This window comes from Podarcis bocagei, assembly GCF_964188305.1.
Source record: "Podarcis bocagei genome assembly, chromosome: 5".
NCBI classification, from domain to species: Eukaryota; Metazoa; Chordata; class Lepidosauria; order Squamata; family Lacertidae; genus Podarcis; species Podarcis bocagei.
Window position 1 is genome coordinate 52,701,657 of NC_138129.1, and position 17,833 is coordinate 52,719,489.

A 17,833-nucleotide genomic window follows, 5' to 3' on the forward strand; every position below is an offset into this window, starting at 1 on the left:
CCATGCCAGGTAGGAAGGTGACAGTGCACTAGCAGACACAGGTTGGATAACAGTCTCCTAAACATATGGACATTTTGGGAAACCCTAAGCAAGTTAATACCTTGCTATAGCCGATGAGTTACATTTTATGTATGCTTTGTTTTTATTTATTTTGCATATTTTGATTACTGGTGTAGTGCTGGGAATGAAGAGCCCAAATCTCTGGTGTTAGGCACATCTATACCCTACCAAATTCCATGGGTCTGATTATGCACCGCCTTATCCAAGTGATAGCCCAAAGTTCTTATTAATACAGAGCTTGCTTCACGGAGAGGCAACTGCCACTTGCTGGGTTCTGTTCTACTCCAGCATGCCTAGATGTGTGACTTCTGTGTGCCGCTTCTGTGGGCAGCATTGGCATCACCCTATCATACCTTCAGCAGCCTGAATTTCCCTTGCATCTCCACTTCATTTCCAAGTTGCCTAACCAAGCACCAACATGGTGACAGCCACATTTTACATTTCTGGCTATATAACCCTGCTGAGAGGCGGGTCCTGTGAAGCCACATTTAGTGGAAACATTCAGTTAACACTGTCCTGGGGCCTCAGCAGATGTGCTTATAAACTTGCCACCTGACCATTTATATGCCAAATTGAGAGAAGAGTGGAGAGGCATCAGGAAATGGAAGGACCTTCGCCTTTGCTTTTGCAGTACCCTAGACTTGAAAGGAATCTTAAAAACGAGATTATTTTTTTTAATTCTAGAGAGCTGCAGATTGGAAGGAGGCCCAAACTTCCTTGTTTGTTGCATTTCACCAGTTGGGCTCAGGCTCCCTGATGGTTTTGGTTACCCTAAGTAACACCATATTCTAGCTTAAAACATGGCGGGCAGGACTAGTAAGTGGCCTATGATGAACCAGAGTGCCACAGAAAATGGGTCAGGGTGGCGAGCTCTGTGGAAGGGACAGATGGGCCACCACCCTATCTTGCATGTCAAAAACTCACAACCACAGAAAACATTAATTTTGGAATACCAACTAAATGCTCCTTTTTTTTGATGTGGCAACCCAACTCCTCCTGTTCGGTGTACCTTTGTAAGAGTGGGGCCTAGATTTCTGCGTGCCTGGACCCTGCGTACCTGGGAGCCCTGCTGCTAAGTTCAAAAGTGAGAAAAAGGAGGGGGCTATTTAGAAGGGAGGGAGATGCATTCTGTATGCAGTCAAACCCGTTCCCTTGTTGCATCTTCACATGCTCCAGAGCCCACGACTGAAAACGTGTGTGTCCCATGGAGCTGAGCCCACAACGTTTAATATATGCGATTCTATTTATTTTATTTGCAATATGGTGTGTACAGTTGACATTATGGGAAAATATCATGGCGACGAACAGCATAAAATCAACAATAACATAAGATTCACAAAACAAGTACGAAATACATCACAGATCGGCAGAGGAGGTCAATACATCGCCGGTTCACCCCTCAGGTGAGCATCATCACCACTGGGTGATGAGATTCATGCCTTGGCTGGAGTGCGTGTGTGATGAATGGGTACTCCCCACCCCACCCCCTAGGATCTTCTCCTCTGATCGGGACTGAGAGCCGGCGAGGAACCTGTGATCTCCACCAATCCCGAAGACGCTTTCTCCGCGTTCCCTAATCTCCCACGTGACTTCTTGGAGAGCAGCCCCCCGTCCTGTTGCACTAAACGGGGCTGACGAGGGCGGCGGCGGCGGCGGAGACAGCGGCCCGGGGAGCGGGCTGGATGGGAATGGCTGGCCGGAGCTGGCAGGGGCGGCGCTGAGCGCGCAGGAGGCGGAGCTGCCGGCGCGCCCAAGCAGGCCTGATCCGCTCCCCGGTGTGGGCGCCGCTCATCGTCCTGACTGGGCTCCGCTGTGCTGCCCGGGATGGGGCGCAGGAGCCGCTGTTGCAGCTGGCCGGGCAGCCGCCCGCTCTGAGGCCGGGCCGGGCTGGGCTGGGGCCGGGGGAGCCGCCGCGCCGTCCCCTGAGCCGCCCGGCCCGGGCGCCGAGAGACAGCGGCACCACGAGCGCACGGCGCGGCCGGGAACGAGCAGGCGGTGAGCTGGAGCGAGCGGGGCCGAGCCGGGGAGGGAGTCCGCTGCTCGGGCGCGGGGAGCCCAGAGGGGCTGCACCCATCGCGGGAGGGCGGGCGGGTGGGCGAAGAGAGAGACCCTGCCTTTGCGGCCGCCCGCCTCCTTTTGTTGTGGAGAAGGGGCTGGGTGTGTTCCCAGCAGGTCTTCCTCACACGGCTCCTCTCGGCGCCTCCATCACCTGCACCCACCTCCGGGGTTCAGGGGCGCATCCCCAGGCGGGGCGCTTCCTCCGGCACCTCAGCCATGTTTCGTCTGATCACCCACTCCTGGGCAAACTGGGCATTGTGTGGACCGATGGGCTTGGACATAGGTGTGTCGAGAGGCGCGGATGGATGCTCTCGCGTGTACCAGTTCTCGGTGGTGTGCAGCGTAGATGCGTGTCTCTAGATAACAGCTGTGCACGGATGTCTGTTTACAAGCAGGTGCGTGGGCGAGAGTAAAGGTGTGCCTCTGGCTGGCTGTCTGCGCGTATCTCTAGGATGCTGGCACTTGAGCCCCTCCCCCAGCCAGCCTCGCTCCCCCTCCCCCAAGATGGCTCCTGCACAATCCCCAAGGCGCTTCTTCGAGCAGAGAAAGGCTGGGGCTGTGTCTGGGCCGCCTGGGAATTGGGGAGGGGGGCGCTCTGGCACCTGCTGCACAAGCTTGTTCTCAGCCCCTCCGCCTCTGGGCCGGCTCACTTTTGAGGTTCTTCTACCCGTTTGAGGTTCCTGACAAGACGGGGGATTTCCTGTTCCAGGCAGGGGGATCCGTGGAGAAACAATGTAGCCTTTCTCTTAGGAAAAGGGAAGGGGCAGCTGCTTTTAGGAACGAGGGGCCTCACAGCCAAGGCAGCCCAGGCGGAAAATAATGGAGCTTGTATATGTTTACCAGGCTGTGTGCTCTGTGTGGAACAGAATGGCCTTGTTGCTGTCTTTTGGATCAGTTTTGCAAAAAAGAAGACGAGAGGAATAAACACACACACAACAGCAACCCTTGGCTGGCATCCACTTACCTTTCCCAGAGCTTCCCCATGGGCTTCTCTTCAGCCAACTGGTTTTGTGGCCCCTTGGGAGCCATATGGGACTAGGGGCTAGCACTATACAGTATATAGCCTAGAAATGTGTGTGCCTGGGAAGCAGGGGGCTCTGTGCTGCCTGTGCCTTCCTGCAGGCACCATTTACGAATGTTTCACTTTCCTGTTTTCACAGATAGGTAGATAGGTAACTTTCCAAAACAGGTAACTGTTAGGGATGCTTATGCCAAGTCAGGTCAGCAAGGAACATTAATGACCCGAGACTATGTTTTCTGACTCCAGTTAAAACCTGGGTATTTTTTAATGCCCACAAATTGTATAAACATTGGTGTCTGCTCTCTGGTGATCATCAGGCAGAAGACAAGACTGAATTTCCAGATAAATTATTCACAGCCAAGGAGCAGCCCAGCTGCAGTCTGGCTCCATTAGTGGATTGTTAACATTGCAAAAGCCCATCTCTCCAGCTTTGCTAACTTGTATTTTGCACAGCTTGCCTGTACTCTGTTTGTACAATGGGATATCCAGCTACATACTTAATCGAGGGGAAAGGAATGGAGAGACTCCTGTGAGGGAAAACACAGGCAGACCTGGGATGCCATCTCATTTAAGAGGCTGCTGTAGATAATATCCTAGGAATAAGATGGTGGCTAATGGGCTCCTGCGATGTGTACTAGCTTCACAAATAGTCTTTCTTGCCCCAGAGATGAGCTGTCTCTGATACACGGGCCAAGTTGCCACTTAAGCAGTTTCTGACTTCTGCCTCTGTTTCTCATCCTCTTGTGTGAGAGGAGGCCTGGGGTTTTCTTGAATGCAGTGGATGTAGGTTGGCAAAGGAAGTATCTGAGGATGAACTCGGGGACCAGCAAAGCTCCTGGGAGGAGATAATTATATTCCTTTGGCACCCACTCCACTAGCCAGAGTGCAGCAAAGCCATAATTTTGAAGGAATTACATGATGGACTACAACTTTACCAGGCCCAGCTAGCATGTGCCATCTAGGGCGGTTTGGGAGTTATAGTTCAAAACTTTGGAGGGTGCTATGTTGACAAGGGCTGCTTTAGGACAAGAGACATCTGGTTGACAGGTAAAACATAGTGGTTCTAGGATGCCAATGTGTATCCACATATTCTGTTTTGAGATATTTTGTTCCTTAAGAGGAGCCATCTTATTGTGAACAAGGATGTGTCTGGACTGGTTTTCTTAATCTTCAGGTTCCCAGTGGCAAACTTTGGATCCCCAAATTTCAGTGGCACCCTGTGTGATGCTAAACTTTGGTGCCCCCCTCTCATGCCCCATTCTACATCACTGTTGTGGTGCCCCCCTGTGGTGCCAGTGCCTAGTGCGGCCAAACTGGCTGCGCTACCTTAAAACTACCTCTGAGGTTCCCCACACCCTTCCATTTAAGCAAGGCCTTGTTATCTTCACCACGAATAGAGCAAACTCTGGTGAGGTTATTCATCCAGCAGACTCAGCAAGGCACTGGGATGCTGTCCTGGCACACGTTCTGAGAAATGGCTACTTTTGAGATTCCAGCTCTGCAATGTGGTTGGAGTAGAGCAAGTGCACCCGGCCCATTGCGAACCGTTAGGAAGCTACATGGCCCTGAGACTAGTGTGATGTGCTCTGCAGCCCGCTTCTGCTTGGAGCATGACCCATATACAGCAGTGGTGCTGGTGTCAGTTGGTTTGGCAAGGAAGCTGCAAATTTGTACGGGGCTTCATTCATTCCCTGAACCATCAGAATGCCCCTGGCTATGTTGTCTTCTGCTCTTGAGCTCTCCTTAGTGTATGCTTTGTTGGGTGTGCCGTAGTGGCAGGTGAGATGTGTGAATCTCTGGAATGGGAATTGTTGCTTCAGCTCAGATGTTTATATTGTTCCTCTCATTGCACTTTCCTCACTGTGTCCTGGAGCAAGTAAGTAGGGTGTTTGGGACATGCAAGGTTAAAATTAAATGCGAGTGCCTTATAAATCCTTTTTCCACTCTGCTGCATTCACAATAAACATACTCAGGGGCATTACTAGGACCTTAAAATACTCAGGGCACATGCCCATGATATATATTTGCATATGTTAATTTCCGTTCATGTGTAGGTGTAAATTTAGGCTCCCTTTCAAAGGGAAAGCTAGCCTGCAAGCAAAATGGTTTTGGGGAAAAAAAGAGGGGGGGGCAAGAGATCTAGGACCTAGTGCAAAAGATCCAGGACTCAAGACTTCTGTTCTATCCCCCATATAATGTCCCAGCATGTATTTCAGAAGTTGTGAAAATCTGTGGTTTGTGTGCCAGGGTGAACACTGTCGTTTTAGTTCAACTCTTTTCAACCCCTAGCTCACAGCTGATATAAAAACTCCCTGCACATAGAAATGTGGGTGTTTGGGAGAAATCCATGCTTTCCCTGACATTTACATTACTTTGTGGGTGCATTTTTCCCCATGGGAAAGCATTCAACCTCGCTCCCAACCTTCAGGTTAGATGATAGATCTTTAGGAAGAGTGTTACAATTTGGTTGTGTGATCTAGACCTGGATGAAGTGAAGATTCCTATCCGTTAGGGTTGCATCCAAAGCAGCATCAACAGAGTCCTGCTGGCAACAGTGGCACTTCTGTTTCTTCTCCTACCCCTGGTGTTCCCCCAAAATCTTCTCCAGAGAGTTCCCCAATCCTCCAGAGCTGATTTTGAGAGTGTATGTGGAGCTGAATGGGAGAGGAGGCTCCATTCCATTAGCACAAGGTCTTTTGTACCAGTGGAACAGGAGCATTGGACACTGCCCACAGTCATTGTGAATTTGGAGGCAGAAGGAAGTAGTGATGATCAACTGATTGTTGTAAAATGAATACAGGAGTGTTTTCTTGTGCATACATATTTTGGAAAGAGTGACTACTCCCACACCCACCACCAAAATTTTATAATCTCAGGGTCATGGTCAAGGGTTCAGGCCTCATGTTAGGTGAAAGATTCCATTGCAGGTGGTTGGACTAGAATAGATGATCCTCGTGGTCCCTTCCAGCTCTACAATTCTATGATTCTGCTATTCACTGCCTCCCCATGTAAGGAGAGAGTTATTGGCTTCTTCCCTTTTTGTGAGGGTCATAGAACTCTATAGTGCAGTAGTAAGGCAGAAAGTCTGCTGTTTCAGTCACAAAGGATGAAAGAGATTTTATGGGATTAAGGTATGTGGGTGAATGTACTGAATATGCAGCTGTCTGACGTGCTAAATGCTTTGTGATTAGCCCAGCATTTGCCTGAATGAAACAGCTTATTATAACTTTCCTCTGTATTAAGCTGAGAGCCAGATGCTTTGTCCTGGTGCCTGAAGTAGTTACTTGAAAACTTCTATTTCCTTCCATCAGTGGCAGTGAGTGCAGTGAAATGTTTGACTTTGGCATAAGGTAAGACTCCAAATAAATAAATCTATTGTTATAGAGACTTTATTCTTCTTCTAACACAGGGATGCAGAACCCCTGGCCCTCCAGATGTTTCTGAACTACCCATCAGCCCCAGCACAGAAATGGACAGTGGACAGGGATGATGGGTGTTGTATTTCAGCAACATCAGGAGGGCCAAAAGTTATCCACCCCTGTTCTAACAAAACCTACTTACACACAGTCCCATGTTCAGTACTTCCTAACATTTCAAACAGCTAGAATGAATTAAAGGAGCAGGGTTATTATTATTTTTAAGCTGATATTTCATGCACGGTAACTTGAGATGATGATGATGATTATATATTTATACTCTGCACTTTTCCCTCACAGGGATTGTGAAGGTCTAGGTGGGGAAACAAAAATATTTGGAGGGGATACCCAGTTCCACACCAAAAAGCCTTACCCTGCCCCCTAAGGTGAAAAAATAGGCTTATGAAACATTTTCTTTTGGAACGGTGGATAGAGTTTTACTCCCCAAAATGATTTCTAAAAACTTCATAATAGGAAGACTTTTATGTAAGACTTTGTACAGTACAAGATCCTTACAATATTATTCCTGTACACTTAGAATAAGCAGGTCACGAGTTGCACACTGAAAGCACAATTCTCAAATGCAAAAGCAAGTTGCATTGCTACCTCTGTGAGGCACTGCAATTGACATGTGAAAGATTCAGTTACTTTGCTTGTGGGCTTCCTCTTGTTGGCACAGTTGTTGGGTTTGTTTCCGTGCTCTTGCCTGGGCCTCAAAGGACTGTGGGTGTGAGTGGAGAAAGTAGAGGTTTTAGAAGTCTCTGATAAATATGATGACAGATATTAAGAAGCAGAAACTGATGGCAATAGCTCTGAAAATGAGACTGATTAAATTCCATGTAGTATCCATTGAGTCTTGGTCACCCTCTTTCCCCCTCTCAGTTCTTTTTATGGAATTGAGTGCTTTATGTCTGCTTGACACTTTGGAGGTCTGGAGGTGACAATAATATTCTTTGTCTTGCTATAATGTTGATGATTTATTCTCTCTGTATAGTGTTTTGCCTGCTCCTCATAAACTGGCAGAACCAAAGAGATGCTAGGTTCTTTACAGCCTTCTTGACCATTTGGCCCACTATTGGTCTCTTCTGCTGAACACGTTGGAGCCTGTCTTTGCATGCAGGGAAAGTCCTTAACTTACTGAGGATTTGAGATCCATTGGCCACCCTTACCTGGTTTAGCCAGCCAGTTGAAGCCATTTCCTGGAGTGTGCCACTGTCACATTCTGACAACCTATAGGAGCCACAGGTGAGAGCTGAGTGCAGGGTGGGAACCAAACATGGACAAACTTTCCCAGAAAGAGCATTACGAGTCTGCTGCCAGAGGTACTCCTCCTCTCCTACCACCCCTCAATCTGCATAGTGCATTTCAAAAGTATTGCAAATGTTTCAGGGTCCCCAGAAATGTCTATTTTGAGGTAGTGGTGGAAAAAAACCTGGGTTTTTTAATCATGGCTTCAATATTTCCAGAAAATTTACTTCTCTAATTAGACTTCAGACTCCTTGGGAATCCTAAGGTTACTTCTCTAGTTAGACTTTAGTCTCATTGGGAATCCTAAGAGTGCCATCCTAAACATTCCTATTCAGAAGTAAAGGTAAAGGTACCCCTGACCGTTAGGTCCAATTGCGAACGACTCTGGGGGTACAGCCCTCATCTCACTCTATAGGCCGAGGGAGCCAGCGTTTGTCTGCAGACAGCTTCCAGGTCATGTGGCCAGTATGACTAAGCCACTTCTGGCAAAACCAAAGCAGCGTAAAGAAAGTCATTTACCTTTCTGTCGGAGCGGTACCTATTTATCTGCTTGCACTTTGATGTGCTTTCGAACTGCTAGGTGGGCAGGAGCTGGGACCGAACAATGGGAGCTCACCCCGTTGTGGGGATTTGAACTGCCGACCTTCCGATCGGCAAGCGCTAGGCTCAGTGGTTTAGACCACAGCGCCACCCGCATCCCTCTATTCAGAAGTAAGTCCTATTAAACACAGTGGGGCTTACTCCCAGATAAGTGGGGCTAGGAGTACAGCCCTGCTCTGCATTCTGTTCTTTCTGCCTGCTTTCTGCTATTATCCTACAAATTCGTTGTCATAGATGAGGGGGGATCCTGCTGATAAGGATAAGGTCAGATACTCTTCACATGTGTGCAATTGTGCCTTAGATCCAGCTTGCCTTTTTTTATCCACACACAAAAAAGGGACTCCAGCATGGGACAGCAGATTTCAAAGTGAAAATGGAACAGCCCCTCTTAAATAAAGCTCCTGTTGAGAATTGTTCCCTTCCAAATGCTGTGGAACTGGTGCCTTTTTCTGATAAGAGGTATGATGATGGGTGATTGATCTGTGTTATCTGTCATGTCTGTGTGTGCAGGCTGTAGATCTTTGAGGAAGCAAAGGATAATTGAATACAGAAAAGAGGGCATGGGTGGGGTGCTGGTCTGGTGTGGTAAAGGTCTAGTTCCAGAGCTGGTATCTGAATTGTTGTTGGAGAGATAAGACAGGCCCTGATCCCTGGAAAGGGATGCAGTGCCTAACTTGGATCATTCACCTCTTGATTCCTGTGTCTGCCCTCCCCAAAGCTCAAGGGACACCTGCCCTTCTTTCATTTCTGATGTTAAGGGCAGAAGGATATCAGTGCTGGCAAGTGGGAAGCCCTCTCCTTCCTTCTTAATAACCCCTTGTTGAGTGCCAGCCCTTCATCTCTTTTGTTTTGGTTTCTTTGGCTGGGCTGCTTCTTGCCCATTTGCCAACATTTCTTTATAGGGGGAGATAGAATGTCAGGAGAGTTATTAGATTGAAAAAGCTCATCTACTTAGACTGGAATCAATGCCATAGTGTAAGCATGCATAGTCATTCTGCAGGTTGTGGGTGATGGTAGTGATAGGATGGCCACCCTTTCCCCATGAAACATGCCCAAAATTTGTGGGGAAGACAGAAGGGGTAATACTTGCTTGCCTTTAACACACTGTGCTCTAATGAGAGTGATTGGTGGGTGCTGCTGGTAGGGAAGGTGTATTTGCTGACCCCTCCATCTTTCCCAAACAGGCTTGGTGCCTGGGCCAGAGCCCCCTACACTGTGCCCCCCTGATGCTGGCTGGCCTGTGCCCAGAAGATGAGCAGATTGCTGGTGGGAGTGACCCTGGAGAGGATCTGCAAAGCTGTGCTGCTCTTATGTTTACTGCACTTCCTCATCATCATGATCCTCTACTTTGATGTCTACGCCCAGCGCCTGGACTTTTTCAGCCGCTTCAATATGCGCAACTCCTCCCGCACTCTGCCCTACGTCAACGTCTCTCGGCCTAACGGGACCGCTGGGCCTCTGGGCCCTGAGCTCCTGGCCCCGAGTGTGAAGTCCGTCAGTATGAACAGCACTGTCACCGAGAAGCCCTTACCACCTTGCCCAGAGATGCCTCCTGGCCTAGGTAAGATTACAGATGAGCTCTGTCTGCCTCATGCCGTGTCCTACAGAAGGCCCTTTAGTGGGGAAACTGTATTGCAGTTATTGGGTTTATTTGTGCCCTGCTTGCCACCTGCTGTTTCCCTGTCAATGCAAATATGTCAAGTGGCTTTGGCTCCTGATAATAGGAACTAGAAGATCTAGGAATCTGCAGAACAGGCATGGTATTGCAAATCATAGGCTCCAATAGCCTCCACCATTGGAGCCAATCCTGCAGTGGAAAAGCAGTTGGGAATATGTGAACAGTATTTGTTGAAAGCTGGCAAACTGAATAGTGTTCTTAGTATATTTACAGTGATCAGATAGCGGACTTATTATTTCCTTTTTTGCCATGGCAACTCCTTGTCTCTTTCCCAGCCCCACTGTACCTAGCTGGTGCCTTTCTGCAAGTGGGCTACAAGTAATTGGGGAAAGGGCTCAGCTTCTGCACAGACATGGCTTAGTAGGGGCTACAAGGGTTAGCTCCTTCTTATGCTGATCTCTTCGAATGAATGCATGAAGTAGACCAGCTTTCACTCACCTGATGCCCTCCAGATGTATTGGACTATAACATGGCTGCTGAAACTTGTAGCGCAAAAACATCAGGAGAGCACATGGTTGGTGAAGACCAAAGTAGACCATCTCCTCACCCTAGGGGGTAAAACATTTAAGGCATGGGGAACTTAATACCCTTATTCCTGACAGGTGGATAAAGAGTTGAAGCACAAGTTTTGGTATTGATATTTAACTGGGGCTAAAACTTTTATTAAACAATGCAATCTGCAATGAGCAACAACCTTTCCTGTTAACTCTGAATCACTTAGCTGGGTATTCGAGTTAACTCTGCTTTGACTGTTTGCTGTCTCTATGCTTGATACATGTTTCGGTTTTTAGGTTTCTTTGCTGATTTTTTTCTGGGCAGTGCCCCGCCAACTTGGCTAGTGAAAGGGACATGAGCTGTTTGTGTAAGTCAAGAGGCCGTGGCTGATGCATAGATAATGGAGTCCTTTCTCCTGCAGTGGGCCGGCTCCTTATCGAGTTCAGCACTCCCATGAGCATGGAGCGGGTGCAACGGGAAAACCCAGATGTGCGGGAGGGCGGCAAGTATTCTCCCCCAGACTGTGTGCCTCGCCAGAAGGTGGCCATCCTCATTCCGTTCCGGCACCGGGAGCACCACCTCAAGTACTGGCTGCACTACCTGCACCCGATTCTACGGCGCCAGAAGGTGTCTTACAGCATCTATATAATTAACCAGGTGTGTATAAAATGATAATGTGGGGGCAGTGGTGCAGTTGGGTCATTGAGCATTCTGGACTGAATGGTCTCATGGATATCCCCTTCAGATGGTAATGTGCATTACTTCAAAATATGGTGTTCCAGCCCTGCTGTCCTCCAAAGCAGAAGGAGTAGGGCCTGGATATCTGACCCAAAGTTCTGTCCTAATGGCACCACTGATGTGGAAGAGAGCAAGATGGTTGGATTTAGAACATAGTGCCATCCGGTTCCCTTGAGAGGAACCTGATTAGGGAAAGTGGTATGTTAGTTTTCATTAATATATGCCTCTCTGTTCTGATTGGAAGCAAAGGCTTCCTGCTTTGTGGGGGAAGCAGAGTGTGGGCCTTACAATGCACCATGAACTTTGCACCCATGGTAAGTGTGGAATGTGATGTAGATGCTTCTCACTTGCTTCTCGTTTAAAAAAATCAGGCCTGCTCTCTGACATGACGATAAACCCGAAATACAGTTGATGGGACTTTGCAAGATCTATAAAGGGAGATAGAGCAGTTCACAATGAAATCTAACAAGAGCCAGTGTGGTGTAGTGGTTAAGAGCGGTAGACTCGTAATCTGGGGAACCGGGTTCGCGTCTCCGCTCCTCCACATGCAGCTGCTGGGTGACCTTGGGCCAGTCACACTTCTCTGAAGTCTCTCAGCCCCACTCACCTCACACAGTGTTTGTTGTGGGGGAGGAAGTGAAAGGAGATTGTTAGCTGATTTGAGACTCCTTCGGGTAGTGATAAAGCGGGATATCAAATCCAAACTCCTCCTCCTCAAGAGAGAGGGCAGCCAGCTGCATCAGGTAAGAAAGAGTAAGAGGGTCATGGCAGTTGATGTGACTCCGCCCTTCATTATCTTTCCATACAGTTTGGTGAAGACACCTTTAACCGAGCTAAGCTGTTGAATGTGGGCTTCCTAGAAGCCCTTCGAGATGATGAGAGCTATGACTGCTTCATCTTCAGCGACGTTGACCTGGTGCCCATGGATGACCGGAATCTCTATCGCTGTTATGACCAACCCCGGCACTTTGCTGTTGCCATGGATAAGTTTGGCTTCCGGTGAGTTTGTGCACTTTGATCTTTTTTGAGATGCCAGTGGCCCCTTGAAATTGTTCAGAGTGTCAGAGGCAAAATGGAATGAGGAATATATGACTTTATTGCACACATATGTGCTCTCTTTCTGTGTTGGCTTGGACCTTGTGGGGACCTGCAAGCTGTGAAATGTGTTTCTTATCTAGATTGCAGTACAGGAACCTCTCCCATTCTTAAGACTACCATGTCACATTTCTTCATAATTTGCAGGGTTTTTGTACTTAAAAGTGGGGATATACAACAGCTTTGGATGAATCCCCAGCCAAAGCAGGGTGCTTTGCAGGGATTCTGGGATGGTCCGAGACAAAGTGGAACCTCTTCAGGGATCCAGAGACAAAGTGGGGATTTCCCAAAGTGCCTCATGGCACCGTGACAACTCTGACAATTGTCTGCTGAAAGCAAAACTAATGTAGCTAACTTTAGTGTATAAGGAAAGCAGAAGGGGTGTGGAATGGCTGAAGTAGAAAAGTAGAACAAATGCCAGGGTAATGGGGGGGGGGAAATTCTGCTGTGACTGACAGGTCAAGCTTGTAACCAGAGGGAATGAGTTCACCTGGAGTCTTCAACCCCAGTGCTTTGTGGGGAGGAAAGGAAATCCCTTTTAGTTCTGTCCCCTGAACCCCAAGATCAACTTTAAAAGTCCCTTGTTCACAAAAATTGAACCAATTTGTCTGCCATTGGCAAGTTTCATACCTAGGGAAACTTCTTGCATGTCTGCTTTCCGAACAATTGCCCTCAAAAGACATGGGAAGTTTAAGTGGACACTTTTTACCCATCCCCAAACTGTGAAGGCTGTCCTTGTGGGAAAACCAATGAAGCTATCGTTCAGAAATTTGACAGGATTCATCTTTCTTGGAGACTCTGATGCCTGCAAATTTCATCCAATAGTGGGGGAGGGGGAAAAGTTTCCTTAGAAAAATAACCATCAAATTTCAAAGGTACCTGACAGAAAAAATCCCCACCCTGGAATTATTTGGCTGGCTGAATCTGCTGTGGAGCGGCTAATGTGCCTGCAAATTTTATCCACTGTAAAAAGGGGAAAAGGTATAGCTTAAAAAACAACAACAATCCAATAGTGAACGAGGGGAAATGAAATCTTGTTTTTCCCCAACTCAGAAGCACTTGGGACTTAGGCATGTTGTTTTCTGAAGTACTGACTCAAGGGCCAAACTGAATCTTCTGTTTGGTGCACACCCCTAATTTAAACTTTGCTGCCTCTTATATGACTAGATGAAATGCTCCAGGGAAGTCCTTGTGATACTACATTATGGAATGGGCGCTTGCAAAACCTATATGAAGGTGATGTAAACAAGCAGACAGGATCCCTACGTGAATGTTCTGTGTTGTCTATATTCTTACCTGCCAAACATGGCAAAAGGAGATGGAGGAGGTACAGTGTGTATAAAATGGAATCCTGCATTCCCGCTAAGGAGAAGGGAAATGGGAAGGATTTAGGAGAGACCTGATGCAGTGGGAGCAATGGGTTGCCATCACATGGCTGATTTGGAAACTGGGATTTAGACTGTGTCAGGTGTAGCTTGGACCACCCAGGTTCTGTGCTCCTGAACCCATTCGTGGCTTGACTGATTCCCATCTCTCCTGCTTGTCCTCTGCAGGCTGCCATACTCTGGCTACTTCGGAGGTGTCTCTGGCCTGAGCAAGACACAGTTTCTGAAGATCAATGGCTTCCCTAACGAGTACTGGGGCTGGGGTGGGGAAGATGACGACATCTTTAACCGGTGCGTGAGAGGCTGGGCCAAGCCTAGCCAGAACTTGTTCTCTGCAAGTTGGTTGTAGTAGCCATGTAGTCTGTTTTTCCATGTGGTGTCTCCTGGGAATGTGCTGAGTGGCAGGGAACAGCATTCTCTTCTGGGGTGGGGTAGCTGTGCAAATGCCAGGTGGCAATATGCAACACCTGCCTTTTCTATAACAATGCTCCCAAATCTGAGAGAGGATGACATAGGCAGGTAGGTATTCCACAGCACATAACAATCAGGGCCAAATAGCAGGCCTGGGGAGCCAATACTCTGAAAGCCAGAAGGGGTTGGGGGTGCTGAGGACTGGAGGGTGAGGACTAACTCCTGCTTTATTTAGAGTTTGCCCCCGACCTGTCTGCTGATCTTTGAGCTGCACTTTTTCTTTGCACAGGATCTCGCTTAATGGCATGAAAGTGTCACGTCCTGATGCCCGCATTGGGCGCTACCGCATGATCAAGCACGAGCGTGACCGACACAATGAGCCCAATCCCCAGCGGTGAGAAAGACAATGTGCTTGCTAGCTCCCTACCTAGTCCATTGCAAGCTACATAAGGAGATGGAAAGCTCCCACAAAATTTCTGCACCATTTTCCAGGGCACATAATGGCTTTCCATCCTGATTTCCAATGGAAAATAATCTTCCAGAAGCCTCTTCCCTTTTATAGCATACTACTCTACACCTCGAGGGTTAAACCACAGAGCCTAGGACTTGCTGATCAGAAGGTTGGCGGTTCAAATCCCCGCGACGGGGTGAGCTCCCGTTGCTCGGTCCCTGCTCCTGCCAACCTAGCAGTTCGAAAGCACGTCAAAGTGCAAGTAGATGAATAGGTACCACTCCGGCGGGAAGGTAAACGGCGTTTCCGTGCACTGCTCTGGTTCGCCAGAAGCGACTTAGTCATGCTGGCCACATGACCCGGAAGCTGTACACTGGCTCCCTCGGCCAATAAAGCGAATGAGCGCCGCAACCCCAGCGTCAGCCACGACTGGACCTAATGGTCAGGGGTCCCTTTACCTTACCTTTACTCTACACCTCATGAGGAGAGAGGGGCCACATTTGTTTGCCTCCCTGTAGAATGACCATGAGACAGACCAAGATAGCCTACAAGTCCTTAGCCTTCCCCCAGAGAGTGTTTTCTATTACTGCGTGTGCGTTCCTCTCTTTCTGACCTACCCCCCGTTTTAATTCCACTCTCTGCCTCTTACTTCTAAGAGACACAGACATGAATCAGAGTCCCAACCATGCACCAGGTGTGTTTGGTTAAATCTATGTTCTGCTAGTTTTAGGCAAGGAAAGAGAAAGAGACTCCTGTCCTGTGCCCTACCATTTATTGTCTGGAACCAGAGAAAAGCCACAGCTGGCATGGTTTCAGGGCAATACACTAAACTGTATTTCATGAGACTCTGACATTCCACTTGAGAAGGTTGTGTGGTGGTAGTAATCACCTATCATGAGAACTAAATGCAGTCACCATCCATGGCCCTCCAGGATCCTATGACGCCATCACACTTTGCAACCTTGCTATATCATTTGACAGGGACTGTTGTTTTACAGCTGAGCTCTGGGTGGAGAAGCTCACTCTGTTACTTGGGACTTTCAACCTGGAAGGGCTGTGCATGGTGACTGTCCGTTCATGTGTTCAGAAGACACAATTTCATTTTGGAAGTCCCACAGTGCTTTGTATGCTGGAAATCTGACATAAGAAATTGCTTTATTGTGCGTGGATAATGTCATGTAAGGCTCTACCCAAAATCCTTCCAAGTGGCCTGAGCTGTCATTAGACTCTCTATTCCAGGCTTCCTCAAACTCAGCCCTACAGATGTTTTTGGCCTACAACTCCCATGATCCCTAGCTAGCAGGACCAGTGGTCAGGGATGATGGGAATTGTAGTCTCGAAAACATCTGGAGGGCCAAGGTTGAGGAAGCCTGCTCTATTCCATTCATCAAGGAATGGCTTGTAGGTTTAACTTGAATTAACCTAACTGCCTACTTTCATGTGTAAGATGAGTTTTTCTCTGGTTCTCCTGGCAGGTTCACCAAAATCCAGAATACCAAGGTGACCATGAAACGCGATGGCATTGGCTCGCTTCAGTACCGCCTGGTGGAGGTGGTTCGTCGTCCCATGTACACCAATGTAACCGTGGAGATTGGCCGCCCACCACCACGCCCCCCTCGGGGCTGACTCTTTGCTGCCTGGCTCTGCCCATGGCCCCATGCATGAGGAGCTGTGCGGATCCCAGCCCTGACTGGTTCAGAGGACTGTGTCCTGGCTTGGAGGAGCTGTCTGCCTCCTTTGTGGGGATGCGGGAAAGGCCAAGACTACACCTTCGCCTTGCCCCAGCCTTTGGCTGAAGCCCATCTCCTGATCACTAGTCAGTTCTCCACAGTGCCCTTCACAGGTTGGGGAGGAAGTGTGAGTGTGTCATGGTGCCTGGCGCAGCGCTTAGGGGTCCTGGGCACAGCCAAGCCCCACTCCTGGCTGGAAGGCACTGAGAGCAGAGAAACCTTGTGCAGGTTCTTGAACCTCCCTATCCTCTCCCAGAACTTTTCACAGAGCGGCATCCCTTAAGGATCCCGGAAGTACAGTACAGGTAGTTGTTTTCCTTTCCTCTCAGTGTGCAAGAGTGCCGTTTGAGCCTTCCTTCCAGGGGGTGGCCTGGCCTTACGACAAATGCCAGCTCGCAAGGTGTCCAGGTGGTTCACTCGTGCCCAGCTGAGAAGCTCTTCCAAAGGAGAAGCTCTCATGGGCCTGGCCACTGCCCACCTCCATTCATGGCTTGGTGCTGTCCCCCTGCTGGGCCCTGGGTGTCACTTCTGGCTCCAGTAACACAGGGGCGTTTTATACAAAACCCTCATTAGAATACTTGAGTGCTTCCTGGGTTAGTGTGACAGGTAGCCTGTCTGTCAAGGGACAACAGGTCATTCTTTCTAGCAGTGTTTGCTCTTCTGTCTGTGAATGGGGAATATTGGTTGGGCAGTGTGTGCTTCACTTCTCAGCAAGGATGGAATCAAAATGGCATGGTTCGGCCTACTCTCTGGTGTGGGCTGGCTTCTCTTTTTTACAGGCACCGATGGGCCTATGGCCATGGCTACAGAACAGAGGAAGGTGAAGTTGGCTTCTTGCTGCCTGTCCCCTACCTCTCACCTCCAACCCACTTACCCCATACCAACCCTCACTCACTCACCAATCAACCTTCCCGCCATCTGCCAGGCAACCTGCCGTTGACCACTCATCGTGCCCTCTTTGTCAAGCTACCATCTGCCGCCACCTGAGGCCAGGCCCCTGGGTCCGACCGTCTGCTCATGACACATGGTGGCCGTGTGCCTAATTCCTGGAGCTAGGAAGCTGCTGGTGTCCCTCATCTCTGGTTATGGTGCCTGGCAGGTAGAATCTCCTGCGCCGGTCCACTTTGGGATGGCAGCTGGGCCAGGCTTGAAGCCAGGCACGAGTGTGTTGTGCAGCCCAGGTGTTGGTGACTTTTGTACATTTGAATGTTTTGATCCCTTTTCAAGCCTATGGTGAATGCAGCACTGGTCACTACGATCAGACTTTTGTATTCAATAAAGTTTCAAAACTTGGGAGACTCCTTGCCTATGGGATTCAGGTGGGGTCTGTGGATAGAGGTAACACTGCAGGTTTATGCAATCTATCTTGGCAAGGTACAAAATTAAGAATTAAATTCGTTTCCAAATGAATGGCACCTCATTGTGCTTCCCCAACAAGTTTGTTTAA

General features: G+C 48.7%; 1 protein-coding gene across 3 annotated transcripts; it reads left to right on the forward strand.

Moving 5' to 3' along the window:
- The first annotated feature begins 1,813 nt into the window (after positions 1–1,813).
- B4GALT2 (beta-1,4-galactosyltransferase 2) lies at positions 1,814–17,684 on the forward strand. 3 transcript variants are annotated; one of them, XM_081196869.1, is made up of 7 exons: positions 1,820–2,055; positions 9,588–9,964; positions 10,998–11,233; positions 12,123–12,313; positions 13,963–14,085; positions 14,495–14,599; positions 16,132–17,684. In XM_081196869.1, exons 2-7 carry the CDS (start codon positions 9,655–9,657, stop codon positions 16,280–16,282), a joined length of 1,116 nt encoding a protein of 371 aa, XP_081052995.1. In that variant the 5' UTR covers positions 1,820–2,055; positions 9,588–9,654; the 3' UTR covers positions 16,283–17,684. The 3 variants fall into 3 exon arrangements, with proteins under 3 accessions (XP_081052997.1, XP_081052995.1, XP_081052996.1); XM_081196870.1 differs by lacking the exon at positions 1,820–2,055 and adding an exon at positions 2,325–2,513; XM_081196871.1 differs by lacking the exon at positions 13,963–14,085 and having other exon boundaries at positions 1,814–2,055.
- The last annotated feature ends 149 nt before the right edge of the window (positions 17,685–17,833 follow it).

Excerpts from the sequence above, each read along its gene's own strand:
- B4GALT2 (XM_081196869.1), top strand. The coding sequence starts at position 9,655 with ATGAGCAGATTGCTGGTGGGAGTGACCCTGGAGAGGATCTGCAAAGCT. Across the intron at positions 9,965-10,997 it reads AGAGATGCCTCCTGGCCTAG|TGGGCCGGCTCCTTATCGAG; the intron begins GTAAGATTACAG and ends TTTCTCCTGCAG. Across the intron at positions 14,086-14,494 it reads GATGACGACATCTTTAACCG|GATCTCGCTTAATGGCATGA; the intron begins GTGCGTGAGAGG and ends TTCTTTGCACAG.